Source organism: Heloderma suspectum, chromosome 1, assembly GCF_057233095.1.
Source record: "Heloderma suspectum isolate Gila_16-S chromosome 1, 16-S_ref, whole genome shotgun sequence".
Classification (NCBI taxonomy): Eukaryota; Metazoa; Chordata; class Lepidosauria; order Squamata; family Helodermatidae; genus Heloderma; species Heloderma suspectum.
The window spans coordinates 439,114,983-439,131,224 of NC_139458.1; the positions used below are offsets into that span (position 1 = coordinate 439,114,983).

General features: G+C 47.8%; 1 protein-coding gene across 3 annotated transcripts in view; it reads right to left on the reverse strand.

The window, feature by feature from the left end:
* LOC146360388 (nuclear GTPase SLIP-GC-like) overlaps positions 1-16,242 on the reverse strand; it is an 83,705-nt gene that overhangs the window by 56,845 nt on the left and 10,618 nt on the right. For all 3 annotated transcript variants that reach the window (XM_084830684.1, XM_084830776.1, XM_084830862.1), the window contains 2 exons: positions 13,952-14,057; positions 12,589-12,811 (listed from right to left, as the gene is read on the reverse strand). In XM_084830684.1, the coding sequence (XP_084686810.1) occupies positions 12,589-12,811; positions 13,952-14,057 (329 nt within the window). The remainder of the gene's footprint in view (positions 1-12,588; positions 12,812-13,951; positions 14,058-16,242) is intronic.

The following is a 16,242-nucleotide window of genomic DNA, read 5'->3' on the forward strand; positions in this document are numbered from 1 at the left end:
TTTTTTAACTTATCAAAAGACGGTAACTTGGGCTGTTTCTTCACCATCCAGAACTACAACCAAGACAAAGGAGACAGCAGAAAGATTTGGCAAGGAATAAACAGTGGCGTCCTGTGTGAGATACTGCATCACTATGAGTCATCTGGCAGCTCTGCACACCCAAGACCCTCATGAAATGGGAAAAGTCAGGGCGATGCAGGGTTGTAGTGGGGACAAACAAAGAAGCCAACATCATTGGGAAGAGGCAGAGTAGGACCCCATTTCTCTCCCACCAAAACTCACTGAACTGCCACCCTACAGGAACTCCGATCCAGGGGGTTCTCAGCCTTTCTTACAGGAGATTCTCCATTTCCACCCTTACAGCCCAACTGCATTTCACAAGAGTCACATAACTGCCCCTCAATCCACATCTCCCCCTGTGTCTTCCCTGTTATGTGGGAAGATGTGGGATCAAAGGTGTGAGATATGGCATTATCACATCCAGCATTTATACTTGTGCACATGCACACACACACCCCTGCAAGCGCAACAGAAGCGCAGCAGTGTGGAGAATGCTGGACGCAATGCTAAATCACACATCTTCATGAACTACACATTACCTGGTTCATATATAGCAGCCATATCGGGTGTCAGACTAAGTAGCCTCGTGCAGTCTCATGATTCATGTTCTTGCTGAGCTCTTTCTCCCTTGAATATATTGTTGTAAGCTGACGAGACACAGGAATTCCTTATCTTGTCAAAGGTCATACAATTGTATATCTTGTTCTCTGCTGTTCTCTTCTGTTCTCTGCTTATCACGGCTACCCTATAACCCAGTTCTTGTATTATAAACAATGGTGCTAGGAGAAGAAATGTTGAGGACTGCAACCCCACATGGGAGGGAGAGGAGGAGCCGTTTCCTATGTGTCACAATATCTATAAAAACAATGTGCTGATGTAAATCAGGGCTTCTGGCTCCTTGGAAATGATTCCAGCCTTAAGCCCGCGCGTTAAATAATCTCTTTTTCCTTCACTCCGTGGTCTCTCTGACTCTGGGTTCCGCAACATAAATGGTGCCGTGACTCGGATGTGGCAGGCTCTGAGACAGAGAGGTGGCAGTTGCCTGCTCTTGAGCGCCGCACCGGGAAGGAGAGCTCGGCGCATGCCTCCCTTTCTTGGCGCCACTGACCTTTTTGTCGAGTGAATGGGAGAAACCCTGCACCGGGATCGCCCAAACAGCAGCGAGCAGCAAGAGAACCTTGGGAAGTGGAGGAAGGAACTTGAGCCCTGCCTGTATCGCAGCTGCAATTGAGTTGAAACCCACATTAGAAGCCTTCAGGAGAAAGGCAAGTATATGGGAAAAAGAGGGCCCCGCCTTTAGGGAGAAAGGCCACTGGGCAGAAAAAAAGAGGGCCCCGCCTTATGAAGAAGGTCATTGTTGGTGGTATACGTATACAAAAAGAACCTACTCCTTGCAGGTAGAAGGGGGGCCTGATCACACCCCCAAGCGGGCGCCAGTACCCAGCACGCCAGTACTCAGTAGAAAGCTGAGGAAGCTGGGGAAGCCGCTTTCCGCTCTGGTAAAAAGTGGGAAAAGTGGGTGGCAGGGACATATGGATGCAGTGGAGAGATTGATGATTGTGTGAGTGGCTACTGCAGTTTCTGACGCATACCGTTGACCGTCCGGGTGCCCAAGCCAGTAGCAAAGTGCGTGGTGTGTAAAATCCTCTTGTGTCGGCCAGTGAGACCCCTTACTCACTGACCAATCCCCATTCCCTAATTGTGTCTGTCTTCAATTTAGGAGGGAGGCTATGGGTGGTGGGGGAAGCAAACCTTGCACCCCCTTGGGATGTATGCTAGCAATTTTTAAGAAAGGTTTTAGTAGAGATTAGGGGGACCCCCCATGAATCCTCAACGGTTGCAGACTTTGTGTGAAATAGAGTGGCCGTCTTTTGGTGTAGGATGGCCTACTAAAGGCTCTTTGGAGCCCAGCAAAATCAGCCATGTATATGCCATTGTGGTTGGGAGACCTGGGCACCCCGACCAATTTCCCTACATAAACTCGTGGGATTCCATAGTCCGCGCTTCTCCTCCATGGCTAAAGAAATGCCTAGAATCCCAGGCAAAAGTTTTGGTGCTCAGAAAAGAAAAATTGGCCAAAAAAATTACAACCAGTGTTAGAAGCCCCGTGTGAAGATCTGGCAGAGCTAACGGCGTTTCCAACTGCTTATGCCCCACTTCCACCACGGGCCCATGTTACTGTAAGACCACCCCGTCGAGATCCAGATCCGGTGGCTCCTGAGCCCCCGCCATCCCCCCTGCAGAGGCATTGCCCCTCGCTTTGACTTAAAACTGTCGCCATCAGTTTCAAGCCCCACCGGCAGTAATTCGCCGATTTCAGCTACGGTCCTCAACTCCCAGATATTGTCTGCCAAGACTTCCATCTCTACGGGATCGGGAGGTTCCCCTCTTACACCTCAATCAGCATTAATAAAAGAAACTGAAGAATTGAAGTGTTGGGCAGAAGATTTAATAAAATCGGCAGTGACCCTTAAAAAGATGTGTTCTCACAAAAAAGAGGAGGCGAGCTCGTCTACTGCTCATCAGTCATCGTCTACTGCTCAAGACTTGCATCCCCTTAAGATGTATGTCCAAAAAAAAAAAAAAGGAAAAAGGTTTTTTTTTAAAAAAAGATTCAGAATAGAGAGAGAAAACAGCAAAAAGCTCAAGGTCGAGCTGAGAGAGAAAAAAGAACAAGATCTGAGGCTGTTAATTAGAGAAATGTTGCAGGACAGCCTGGCTTTTAACAAAGCGTAGGAGCATGAGAGTGTAAGGCCAAAGAAGTAGCTGTTAGCCTAGCGCGGGGGGGGGGGGGGGCAGGAAAATTGCCCACAACGTTCTGAGTTGTGCAACATCATCACCTTGCCTAATTGAGATAAAATCCCTAAGAAATGGAAACTGAAAATGAAGACCCAGAAGATGAAAGCGCAAAATAGAGAATAAAGGTGAAGAGTCAGCCCACAGGGCACAGGCTAGACCCCTCTTCGAGTGAAAAGTGTGCCATAAGACTGTCTCAAAGCAGAATGAAGCAGAGAGACCATGATGAAGATCTCTGTCAAGGTAGCCGTGTTTAGCTTTGAACTGTCCTAGAATTTCATAGAGCCTGTAGACCATCAGCTATATGATTTCTGAACAGCGTAACCGTTAAGCTTTTGCCGTGGGATTCCCTGCAATGAAGAAATTTCACTAATTTAAGTGTCCAGTATTGGACTGCCTAAGTGTGTGTGCTGAAGAAACCGAGAAACCAGACAGTATGTTCCTGGCCAAGCCAAAATCACGCTACTACCATGCTCCTGGAAGCTGCAATAAACTGTGTAAGCTGGAAGACCCAACCTGATTGAGAAAAAAAGAAGATATTGGAGTAACTGTCTTAAAAAACAGTGAGATTTGTGTAGCTGGCTGGCTGATGCTGTCAGTGATGTTACAACTTTTAAATTAAGACTGCTTTCCTGTTTGAGACCCCAGCGAAGAAAGCTGACCTGAGTTATTTGTTGCCCGTGCCAAAGCAAAAATTTAGCTGTCCTGTACCTCATCGTTTTAAGCTTGGGATTTACAAATACAAACAAACTGAGAAGCTTGCCTTTGAAGTCCTGCAAATCACCCCACCGCCTCCCCGAAGATTAATGGCTGCCTGAAAAATGCAAGTATAAGGCAATGCTCATCACCCCCCAGCGTCCTGAGTTTCGGCACTTTGCTTTCGTGTACCAAGTTGAAGGGGAAGAGAAGAAAAGTGTGTGTGTGTGTCGAGAAAGACAGAGGCAAGTAGAAAAGAGGGAATAGAGAAAGTAGCAGACAGATAGAGAAGGGGAAAAAAAGAAGAAAGAGGAGGCAAGAGGCAAAGAGAAAAAACATTTGTAGAGAAGAAGCGTGGCCATAGTTGCCCCCAGGGTGAATTAGAAGCAGCTGATTGTGCCTGGAGCTTATTACCTGGGGTAAAGTAGCCACAATAATGTAATAGTTCTTTAAGATGAAAAAATGTAACTAGAAGGAGAAGAAGAGCCTATCCCAAATGTGTGTCATTGGGACTAGTGTAAGGCAGAAAGGTTTAAGTAAGTGAGTTTAACTTGAAAAAGACAAATAAAGAGACAAGGCTGGTGCATGGAGCAGAAAGTTTTATGTAAAAAGTTTGAAACATGATCTGCAATACAGGCAGATCAGCAAAGAAAAAGAAAGAAAAAGAAAAAATTTGTCTTCCCATACTAATGAATAAAAGTGTTATCAAGCACTTTGGGAAGCGAAGGTGTTTACAGAAAGCTGTGCCTGAAAACCAAACACTTCTAGCCTATGCTGAAAATGCTTGCTAGTATTGTGCTGCCTCATGGGTAACATGTATGGTATAAAACCCATTTAGCCCAATAGCTCATGGTTCAGAGAAGCTGTCTGATCCAACCATTAGGTACGCCTGTGTGCTGTAAGTTACCCAATAAAGTCTCCTTGTAAGTAAACTCCCCCCCCCCCACGCTGGAATCCCAAAACACAAGCGGGGCTAGAGCGCCTCACCCAGTATCAAACCCTGCTGTTAAAAGCCGTAAAGGCAGGTATGAAGAAGTCAGTTAATATGACCAAAGTGTCTAAAGTGCTGCAAAGTGCCACCAAGGCCCCAGAGCGTACTTGGAGCATCTTTTAGATGCCTATCGCCAATATACCCCCCTCGACCCAGAGGCCCAAGAAGACGTGGACGAAGAAATAGAAGAAGACCCAGCAGAGGCAAAGGCACAGTGTGCCCATTGTGGACAAGATAGACATTGGTGGCATGAATGCCCAAATAAAATGAATCAAATACACAAAAGAGAAAACCAAAGGAGCCAGAACAGGCGAAAGAGAAGACAACTTGAGAGGGGCCGTGACATTGACTGTGAGGAGCCGTGACATTGACTTCATGATTGACACTGGAGTGGCATCAAGAGCAAGCAAACGTTAGCCTTAAACAACTGGGCAAAGTTCTTCAAGCCCAGCGTCGCTTTGTCTTAGAAAATAAGCCATTCCCATCACAGAAGTTCATCCTTTCCAACCAAGAGTTAAAGTATGAGTTAAAGAGGGAAAAATAACCCTTTAACTCCCAGATGGAGAGGACTGAAAAACTGTTATACTTTCCACCCCCACAACTGTGAAAGCAGCTGGAGTTAAACCCTGGATACACTGGACACGAGTCAAGAGAGCGAGGGGGGGGAGTGGACTGTAGCTGAAAATCCTTTAAAAATCATTCTGAAAAAGCAGTAAGAAGACTCAGGCTAGACCTTACTGTGGACACACCGGGAGACTGTCCCCCCTGCGTACGGTCAGACCTGCAACTGGAGAATTGAAAAAGGGGACTAGACCCTACTGCAGCTTGCCAGGTGAATAGCTGCCCAGCATACGGTCAGATCCCAAAAAAGATCAAATATACGTGTTGTAGTGTTAGTAGTGTTGCATTGTGTTTCCTTAATAAGGTGCGAAAAAGGGGGGCCTGCCCCTAGAGAGGGAAGTCTGTCCCAGCGATTCGCTGATAATTACTGGCTTCACCTAGCTAACATCACTAGAGTAAAACATTTTTGATTGCCAAGAGATATACCTGCAAACAGGTTTTTTATCTTTTTCTCCCCCATCATTTAATTTGACTAATAATAATAATGCTGTAGATGTTCAAATCAATAATCTGCATGCATAATATAGTGGCTGATATAACAATAAGAAAACAATTGGCTAAATTGGTTAACCACTTGGCTTCCAGATCTTAGCTAGCTTAAAAGCATTGTTCATCCTAATTCTACCAGTGTTGTTCATAGAGATACTGTTATGCCTTTGCATTCCTTGTCTTATGCGCTGTTTAACCAATCTGTTTTATGTCTTGGCTGGTAAAACTGCCGCCCTCTACACTCTAATAGCTCAACAAGATATTAAGTAAGAAGGTTGCTATAAGAGTCCTATGTTATGCTTCGCAAACCAAAATGTCTACTTATGTAATGAAATGCTATAATTGTAATGAAATTATGCAATTAAGGGGGGAATGTAGCAGCCATATCGGGGGTCGACTAAGTAGCCTCATGCAGTCTCATGCTTCATGTTCTTGCTGAGCTCTTTCTCCCTTGAATATATTGTTGTAAGCTGACGAGACACAGGAATTCCTTATCTTGTCAAAGGTCATACAATTGTATATCTTGTTCTCTGCTGTTCTCTTCTGTTATCTGCTTATCACGGCTACCCTATAACCCAGTTCTTGTATTATAAACAATGGTGCTAGGAGAAGAAATGTTGAGGACTGCAACCCCACGCGGGAGGGAGAGGAGGAGCCGTTTCCTGTGTGTCACAATATCTATAAAAACAATGTGCTGATGTAAATCGGGGCTTCTGGCTCTTTGGAAATGATTCCAGCCTTAAGCCCGCGCGTTAAATAAAGAATCTCCTTTTCCTTCACTCCGTGGTCTCTCTGACTCTGGGTTCTGCAACACATAGAGCTGGAAGGGGACCTCGGAGGTCATCTGGTCCTGGGTTCTCCAACGTGGTGCCCATGAGCACCCATGTGCCCGCAGACACCTCGCTTGGCGCCCACCAGGCTCTCTGCCCCTCCTGATTTTAATTTTATTTCCTAAGATGCTTCTTAACTGGAAGGCTGGCCTGCCACAAAGTGACATGCTGCCGTCCAGCACCATCTTTATCTGGGTGGCTCTGTGTTTTGGTGCAAAACCCACCTCTGCCTTCTCCTTTAAGAAGTTCTAGTCCTTTGGAGTAGCAGAGAACACACTGGCTCCCTTTTCCACGTGACAGCCCATCGTATCTGAAGACGGTTACCATGCCAGCTCGGAAAAGAACTTCAGGGGCTCATAAAAGCCTGCCTCGAAGGAGAGATGAGCTTCACAAGTCCCAGAATTCTTCTCCTGCTCAGATTACAATATCAGTAGGAGAAAAAAAAACTGCTTCTTGTTTCTCTGGCTGATTAATGTGTTAAACGGCCAAGAGAGAGAGCTCTTCTGGCTGAGCAAAACTGTGCATTATTACCATGACCCACAAACCCAGCCAATGACTCTCTGGGGGTAAGAGCCAATGTATTAGCCCCAGGAGTGTAGCCAAGTCATTTGTAGTGTTAGAGGGCCCGAGAGATCCATAATGCTTGCTTAAGTTCATTATTGGTGCAATTCCCATGCTAGTAAGACTCTGAGCATGTGCAGATGAGTCAAAAGGCCGATAACAGCCTTCTCGGTGCATTCCTTGCTAATGAGGAGGGTGTTTATCTCTGATGTGCCTAGGAAGCAAAGTCTGTTTACAGGTGGCTGTGCCTGAGAACCAAACACTTCTAGCTTATGCTGAGAATGAATGCGAGGGGCGCGTGCTGCTGAAACGCTGCTTATTGATAACATGTATTGTATAAAACCCATGTGACCCAATGGCTCGGGGTTCAGAGAAGCTGTCTGATCCAACCATTGGGCATGCCTGTGTGCTGTAAGTTGCTCAATAAAGTCTCCTTGTAAGCAAACCTTTGAGTCTGACGTATCACTATCTTGGCACTTCTAACCTAAGAGTTCAGCGCCCATGGCTGGGGAAACACGATTGGCACAGCGAGCAGGTTGCCAAAGATGCTGCTATGTTCAGATTCAGAGGGAAGGAAAACGAGGGGGTCGGCGTGTTAAGCCGCCTCCCAGGCTGGCCACAGGAGGGTCTGTGGGGTCTAGTCGCAAAGCAATTGGCAGTCCCGAGCGGCCTGATTGCATGGCCAGAGGTCGAAGAGGACTGCACCCCAGTGGGTCTGGAAACTCCATTAGAATCTCTGCAGCTAGGAAAGTGGTCAGCTAAAGAGAAGCAGCATGCAGGACCTCTAGCATGGTTATTGCTGACAGCTTTAGGAGCTGTCGGGCAGAAGGAGTGAGAATGGAAAGAGGAAACAGCAGAACAGCCCAAGCCCAAGCTGAGAAAAGAGCAAGATCTGGGGCTGTTAATTAGAGAAATGTTGCAGGACAGCCTGACCTCTAACGAGGTGTGGAAGCGTGAAGCCGAAGGAGTAGCCGTTAGACTAATATGCCAGGCTCGGAAGAATTGCCCACAGCATTCCGAAGAGTGCAACCTCATCATCTCGCCTGATTGGGATGAAATCCCTAAGAAGTGGAAAATGAAAATGAAGACCCGAGAGATGAGGCCGAGGAACAGAATAAAGGTGAAGAATCAGCCCCCAGGGCACAGGATAGACCCCCCCCCCTTAGAGCAGAAAGCGCACCAGAGGACGGTCCCAAGGCAGAATGAAGTGGAGAAGACCATGTTGAAGATCTCTGTCAAGGTAACCGTGAACTCTACTAGGATTGCATAGAGCCTGTAGCTACTGACCATCAGCTATATGATTTCTGAAGAGTGTAACCATTAAGCTTTTGCCGTGGGATTCCCTGCAATAAGGGAATCTCACTGATCTGAATGTCCAGTGTTGGACTGCCTGAGCGTGTGCACTGAAGAGATCGAGAAACCAGACAGCACGTTCCTGGCCAAGCCAAAACCACGCTACTGCCATGCTCCTGCAAGCTGCAAACAAACTGTGTAAGCTGAGAGACCCAACCTGATTGAGAAGGAAAAGAAGATACCGTAGTAGCTGTCTCCAAAGACACAGGGATCTGTGTAGCCAGCTGGCTGACGCTGTTAGTGATGTTAAAATTGTAAACTAAGACTGTTTTCCTGTTTGAGACCCCAGCGAAAAAAGCTGACCTGAGTCATTTGTTGCCTCTGATAAGGGAAAGATTTGACTGCCCTGTATCTCATCGTGTCTTGTTTTGAACTTGGGATTTACAAATACAAACTGTGACGCTTTACCTTCAAGACCTGCAAATCACCCCGCTGCTGCCTCCCAAACAAGATGGATGGCTGCGTAGAAGAATGCAAGTATGATGTGACCCCCGCCTCCCTGTCGGGCACTTTGCTGCTGTGTGCCAGGTTAAGGGAGAAGAAAAAGGGTGTATGTGTGTCATGTTGTGAACCCCTGGCTAGCCTGTCTAGTGATAGAAAGCCCCAAAAGCTTACTCCTTCTTTAAGAAGCGTTTAAAAGCACAGTTGTTGTTTCGTTGTCGTTGAGAGCTGTGCAGTTCAAAACTGTCCTGTAATTTTAAGTACTTTTGCAGAAGGGTGGGGGAGCATAGCCAATCTCTCCTTTCCTCCTTGCAAAAGAGATGGTTTTGTTGTTTTTAATGTGTTTGAAATAGCTTAGATTTGTATTGCCAAGTAGGTGGTTACGAGCTCCCTAGCTTAGTCGCTTCCCCTCAGCAATCTCTGAGGACCCAAGCCGAGAAAGTTTGAGGGGAAGGGAGTAAATTTAATGTAAAGGCCAAGCTTCAGCAGTGTAGTAAGGCCTTGTAAGTTATAGCCAAGATTTGATTAAAAGTAGCCACAATAATGTAAGGGTTCTTTAAAATGAGAAAATGTGACTAGAAGATGAAAAAGAGCCTATCCCAAATGTGCGTCATTGGGACTAGTGTAAAGCAGAAAGGTTTCAGTAAGTGAATTTCTGTTGAGACACAGGCTGGATCTACACTTTCTGCCTTTTTTCGCTTCCAATGAGGTTTCACCGCCCGCCTTTCACACTACGCAGCACCCGCCTCGAATTGGAACTGGAATTTCCCACTTCCGTGCTCCCGCTTTCAATACCCTGTTATCCCGGGATTTCCCCTTAATGTGCTCTGATTTTCCGCCTTCGCTACCGTATCTGGTCGTAGTCCCCTCCCCTGCCTGTCCATATACGGCGGTGTCTGTATTTCCCTCCTGTCCAGTCACAGCTCTCGATGGCCCCATGTCTTCTTCCAGCTACAGATCGCATAGCTTCCTCAGCAGCCCCCATTTTCTCAGCAACAAGCAAAGGGCTGGATGTGCGCGCGCTTGTCTGATCTCGGATGCTAAGCGGGGTCGGCCCCAGTCAGTAGTTGGATGGGCGACCGCCTGGGAATCAGGCTTCCTGCACTGAGCAGGGGGTTGTTCTATCCCTTCAAATGAGATTAAGTTTTGAGGGGATAGAACAACCCCCCGCTCAGTGCAGGAAGCCTGATTCCCAGGCGGTCGCCCATCCAACTACTGACCAGGGCCGACCCTGCTTAGCATCCGAGATCAGACAAGCGCGCGCAGGAAAACAGCACAGCGCTTGAGTGTGAACCGAGCTCGTGCATTCGATGACGTACTGCAACAGGGAAAATGGGTGAGTGTGAATAATCACATTTTAATGCGAGAGCGTTTAACCCGACAGGACACCGAATTCATTGCAATGGCGGGCGCAATGTAGATCGGCCAGAAGGCAAACAGCCTAACTTGCAGAGAAGACAAGTGAAGGGTTGAAGTTGGTGCATGGCACAGAGAGTTTTATGTAGAAAGTTTGAAACAGGATCTGCAAGACTGGCAGATCAGAGAGAGAGAGAAAGAAAGATTTCTCTTCCCAAATTATGGGCCTAGAGATCCATAATGCTTGCTTAAGTTCATTATTGGTGCAATTCCCATGCTAGTAAGACTCTGAGCATGTGCAGATGAGTCAAAAGGCCGGTAACAGCCTTCTTGGTGCATTCCTTGCTAATGAGGAGAGTGTTTATCTTTGATGTGCCTGGGAAGCAAAGTCTGTTTACAGGTGGCTGTGCCTGAGAACCAAAGACTTCTAGCTTACGCCGAGAATGAATGCGAGGGGCGCGTGCTGCTGAAACGCTGCTTATTGCTAACTTGTAGAGTATAAGACCCATTGTACCCAGTGGCTTGGGGTTCAGAGAAGCTGTCTGATCCAACCTTTGGGTATGCCTCTGTGCTGTAAGTTACTCAATAAAGTCTCCTTGTAAGCAAACCTTTGAGTCTGATTTATCACTATCTTGGCACCTGTAACCTAAGAGTTCAACGCCCACGCCGGGGCAACACAGCCATGCTCTCCGTAAAGCACGTGGTCCTGGACATCTCAGGATAAATGGAACTCTGCTCCTAGGGCATGGACAGACCCATGCCTGAGGCCCTGGCGAGTGGCTGCCAGCACTGGGCTAGATGGGCCAGCGGCCTGACGCACCAAGGGGGCTTCATGTGCTTATTCGGCTCTCTTACAACTGTGGCCCCATCTACATGAGCCTTTTGCTCCGGGGCAGCTGTGAGTCGAGGTTCCTCGGGATACATGACACAGTTGCCACTTCACAGCCATCCATTGTCTTCTCCCAGAAAATGTGGATTTCCAAGGTGGCGTTCTGCTGCGGCGGGGTGGGGGGTTGCTGAGGGTTTCCCTACGGTTGCGGCCCATCTCTCCCTTCCCCAAACTGGCTTTGCAGTTTGCAGTGGGCATGTTGTAGGCATGCATAGTCCTTGCATTGCTCTGTGACACCCCTTTACTCCCCGTCCCTTCGCAGCTGTGCAGTTACAGAGGCACAGAGAGGCGTTTTCAGTTATTTAATCACACTTCCGCACATTTTTGCAGCTTCGTATCTTCACAACGGCTGCTTTTAGACTCAGTGCCCACGGGCCAGGGTGAGGGGTCTCGGGGGAGGACCAACTTCGCTCCAGCCACCATTTTGGAGCGATGGGTAGGCACGTACCGCTCACGCTTGTGAGTGTGAACCATCGCGACAGCGTCAGGTGGGGGAACTGCCAAGCAGATGGAGTGGAAACGAAGGAGCACAGAACAACCAATTTTTAACTAACGAGGGACAGAAAGACACAGCAGAACCCCTAAAATACAAAACAGGCAATGAAGTATTGCGCCCCCACGCTCACGGGACTGCACAGCTGCACATTTAAGTATAATGGCAAAAAAAGAGGGCACGGCGAGTCTGTTAGGGAAGGCCCAGTAAATCGCGAGTGTATCACAGGGGAAGGTAATTCGAGGCCACAACGCTGCACAGCTCCGACGGGGTCGGGGGTGGAAGCGGTGCCATGTAGATGGGGCCCGTGCCTGCCTCTAGCCAAAGCGCATTGCAAGGCTATGTCTTTAATGGCCTGCAGGCGGCGGTATTGCTGCCTTTAAGAAATGCAGTGAGCGCTCAGGCTGTGGGCGAAGCACAGGGGCCTGAGGGCGGCAGAGGCAATTCTTCCACTTTGTAATCAGGAGTGTTGCTTTTGTTCCGAGGCAAACTCTTGAAACAAGCAGTTGCAGAAGGCTTCAGCCCACTGGAGCTTGAGGGGGAAGACCTACCTGGGCAGGGCCCCTATTGCCTGGTGCCCTGTGTCATCAGAAACTCGCCCTGTGCCCCAAGGGTGTGGTGCAGTCCGGGGACTGGGTTTGGGCGGCGGATGCCCTGCCGGGCTGTTGCGAACCACAGGCCGTCTGTGTTCCTTGGCACCAGTTTACCCTTTCACCCCCATGGCCCCAATTCCCAGTCCAGGAAAGGGGCTGCAAGGTTGGGCAGAGCCCAAAGGGGGGAGTGCTGCATCTCATGGGTCTCTCCAAGGATTCTACTGCAGACTGAGATCTCGTGTAATATAAGGAGAGCTCTGGTAATGCAATGAGGACTTAATTGATTGCAACTTTGCTGTGTTTGTATTGGTTGTTTTGTATTTATTGTCAGCTGCTTTGGGCATCCTTTCAGAAGAGTAAGCATGGTATAAATATCACATGAGACAACAGTTCCTCTACCCCAAGGAAATTGCACTCACCCCTTCTGTGAGAAGGTGAATTACAGCCTCGTAGAACTCACTCCTACTTCTCTTCACCTGCACGATGCATGAAGTGCAAGCTTCCAGCCCGGATACTGGCATGAACAGCTTCTTCCCTATGATGGCATTGAGCAGGGAGGTCTTCCCAGCCCCCGTACGGCCCAGAAAACCAATGCAAATGGGGTCCAAGGAAGTCTTTTTTTTCAAGGTGGTAAAACGCTCCCTATGGAAGAAGGAGAGCGAGTTGAGGCAGGTAGCAAGAACAGGGTCTAGTAGTAGGCAATCTGCTGATTTCAGCTCTCACAACAGTCTCGGCCTCTCAGAAGCCTCATGCATTAGGTGAGGGCAAGTTGCACTGTGCAGAGAAACTAGGGCTGGAGACAAACAATAGTTTTTAAGAGGACGGAAGGTGGTACGATAGAGATAACATCATTCTTAATGTCTTATTCTTAAATAGCATTTTTGTCCCACAGTTGCTTCTGATCAAACAGGATCTGCAGGCTTTTACAATGATACCAAAACCTACAAACCTGTTTACTAGAATCTAGAAATGGAAATGGGTGGAGTACGCACAGCAAAAAGTACCAATCCTGCTGTCCAGCCACCTTGCACTGCTGCTAGGTTTTATTGTGGTTGTATTGTTATATTGTGGTTTTAATGTTCTATATATTTTAGTGTTGTTTGGTTTTAATTTTTGTGAACCGCCCAGAGAGCTTCGGCTATTGGGCGGTATAGAAATGAAATAAATAAATAAATAAATAAATAAATTCATCTCTCTGAAAAACTATTATCTGACTCTTGCCTCAATGATGAGACCAAGAGGTGTTTGTGGGAGAGGCCTTGGCCCTCTGGGACAGTTTTCCTAAATCAAAACAATCTTTAATAGAGAAATTTAGGTTCCCAGACATATGTTGGGCTTCTCATCTGTGGTCTACCAAGATCTCTCTGTGTATAAATACAGCAGCAAGACCTCCAGTTCTGGGGAATTCAAAGAAAGAAGAACCAGACTCAGCAACCAACTAGAAGATGTTGACCTTCTGCTTCAGCATATCAGCATTCAAGCTAATAAAATGAGATCCATCCTTCTTAAAGTTCGGCTGTCCCATGCCTGCCTCTGTCCAGATTTTCCCCAAGCTCTCTTTCTGGCACCTGATATTGGCCACCACAGTCTGGTTCAGTCCAGTAGGACTTGGCAAACCTTCCAGTCCTGAGCAATGATGGTCCAAGCACCAATACAGAACCTCTCCCCCTCAGGAGAATTCTACCAGGGCACATCTAGAGCTTTAAGCTTCTGTAGGCGAGAAAAGGAAATGAAGACCAGGTTTAAAGATAAACTTGAGAAGAAATCAGGTAGGAGACTCACCTGAGATAGATAATTCCGTCTGGCATCATGCCCTGGGACAAAACATCAAACAATTTATCGTATGTTGCGTTGAGAACCTTCCTTGCCTTGGATTCCAGCTTTTCAGCTAAAGAACAAAGTGACACACAAGCAGAATTTTCCACTGAAAAATCTTGGGAGCAGGACAGGATACCAGCCAGACCATGTAAGCAGAGCCCGGTTCTGAGCCTTCCAGAGGCCTGGTGACAGAAACGCGGTTGCTCCTCCTCAGTGGTATTATCCCTGGCCCTTCCCCCACAGCTCTTCTATCCCTCTCTATCAGTGGGGGGCAACCCAGTGCCCTCCAGATGCTTTGCACTACAACTCCCATAATCCCTGGCCATGCTGGCTGAGGATTATGGGAACTGCATTCCAAAATATCTGGATGGCACCAGGTTCCCTACTCCTGCTGTATATCTATATCTCACCCTTGCGTGCGCGCGCGCGCACACACAAAACAACCCTCCAAACTATTTGAAAACCTGGATTTTGGAAAAAGTGGATTGTGCAGAAAAAAAAATCAGGTCAAAAATGTGTATAATTAGCATAATTCTGAATGTGGAATCTGAGTGTCCTTTGTGTAGAGGCTGGGTTGTCCTGGTGGAAAACGTGCACAGCCCTGGCACTGCACGATGCATGACATGCAAGCTTCCGCCCCAGATGCTGGGCAGCCCGTGGCTTTTCCTTCACTGCACCAGCTGCATGTCAGCTGTCCAGGAGCAAGTCCCAATGACTGGGGCCATGTTTCCACCAGCGACTTACGCCAACCTGGCTGTGCCGTGGGGCCAGGGGTCTGTGGTTCCATGACATCGTGGCCATTCAGCGCCAGCCCCGCCTTTTATCGCTGAAAAACCGCTTCTTCTGAGACTGCTTATAGTCTGACTTTTCCCGGTTATGGCGGCTCCATTACTGACCTGTTTCCACAATTGCTCTAGGTTCGCTGTCTTAGCCTAGCCCATGGGGCATGTAGCCCGGTCTTTGCAGGTGTGCTTCTCCGACCTCAGTGACCCAACCCTTTCCCTCCCTGTTTTCTGGAAGTTTCATCACCGTTTTGGAGCAGGATGCTGAGGGGCCAACTTTTAAAACATCATTGAAAATAAGCACCAGAACTCAGCCCATGACCCCAGTCAAGGGATGTTTTCTCCCATTGTGCTGAATGAGGCTGGCCCTCTCAATGGCCACAGAAGAAACAGAGAGGCCCCTCAATGACACGGCACATATCAAAGTCAGTTCCTTAAATGAGGCTCCGGTCCATTGCCTTAGGACGTAACTCATTCACACAGCTTCCATATAGAGATCCTGTGCATTAAAATGGGGCCTGGTTTCAGTCTCTTTCCCACAACAAACCCATGAGTGTCGCCTCAGAAGTAACTCCCATTGTGCTCAACAAGGCTGAGATTCCCCCTCAATTGAAATGGCACACATTAAAGCCCAGTTCCTTAAATGCGTTTAAGCAACCAAGCGAGGCTCCGATGAATTGCCTTAGGAAGAAAGTACTTCCCAGCTTCGCTATAGCTATCCTGCGGGTTACAATGGGGGCAGGATTCTGTCTTTCTGTTTACTACTCTCTTTCCCACAACAAACCCATGAGTGTCTCCTCAGAAGTAACTCCCTTTGGATGCCTACATCAGAATTTACAGAGATTCCCCTCAGTTGAAATGGCACATTTTAAAGCCCAATTCCTTAAGTGCGATGAAGCGAGTCTCCAAATAATTGCCTTAGAAGGAAGAAAGTACTTCGTCAGAAGTAACTCCTGTTGTGGTCAATGAGGTCCTCTGGGTTAAAATGGGGGCTAGTTTCCCTCTTTGTGTGATCCCACCCGCAACCTTTCCCAGCACAAGCATATGTGTGTCTACTCAGAAGTAACTCCCATTGTGCTCCACGAGGCTTGCTCCTGAAATGCAGGTGCATCTGGACCTTCAGGGGAAAGGAGGAATGGGGGAGAGGGGGAAAGCCTCTCTTCACAGCCAAGCTGATTCCTTTTTAACAAGCCAGTTCTCCTCCATTAGCTTCTCCTTCTGTTGTTCTGGAAACACGGCCGAGGAGGCGGGAACATGGATGAGGTTATCAGACCCAACCCAGACTCCCCCCAGATTCCACTCAGACTCCATCCAACCATCAAGAAAATAATTTGATTCGTGCTCAGTGGAAACAGCACAGAGCCCCATGGTACAGCGATGATAAGCCGGGACTTCAAGCACTGTGGAAACTGGAAAAGGAGAAGATGCAGCTGGGGAAACATCGCAATGAAGTTGCAAACAAAATGAAGCTGA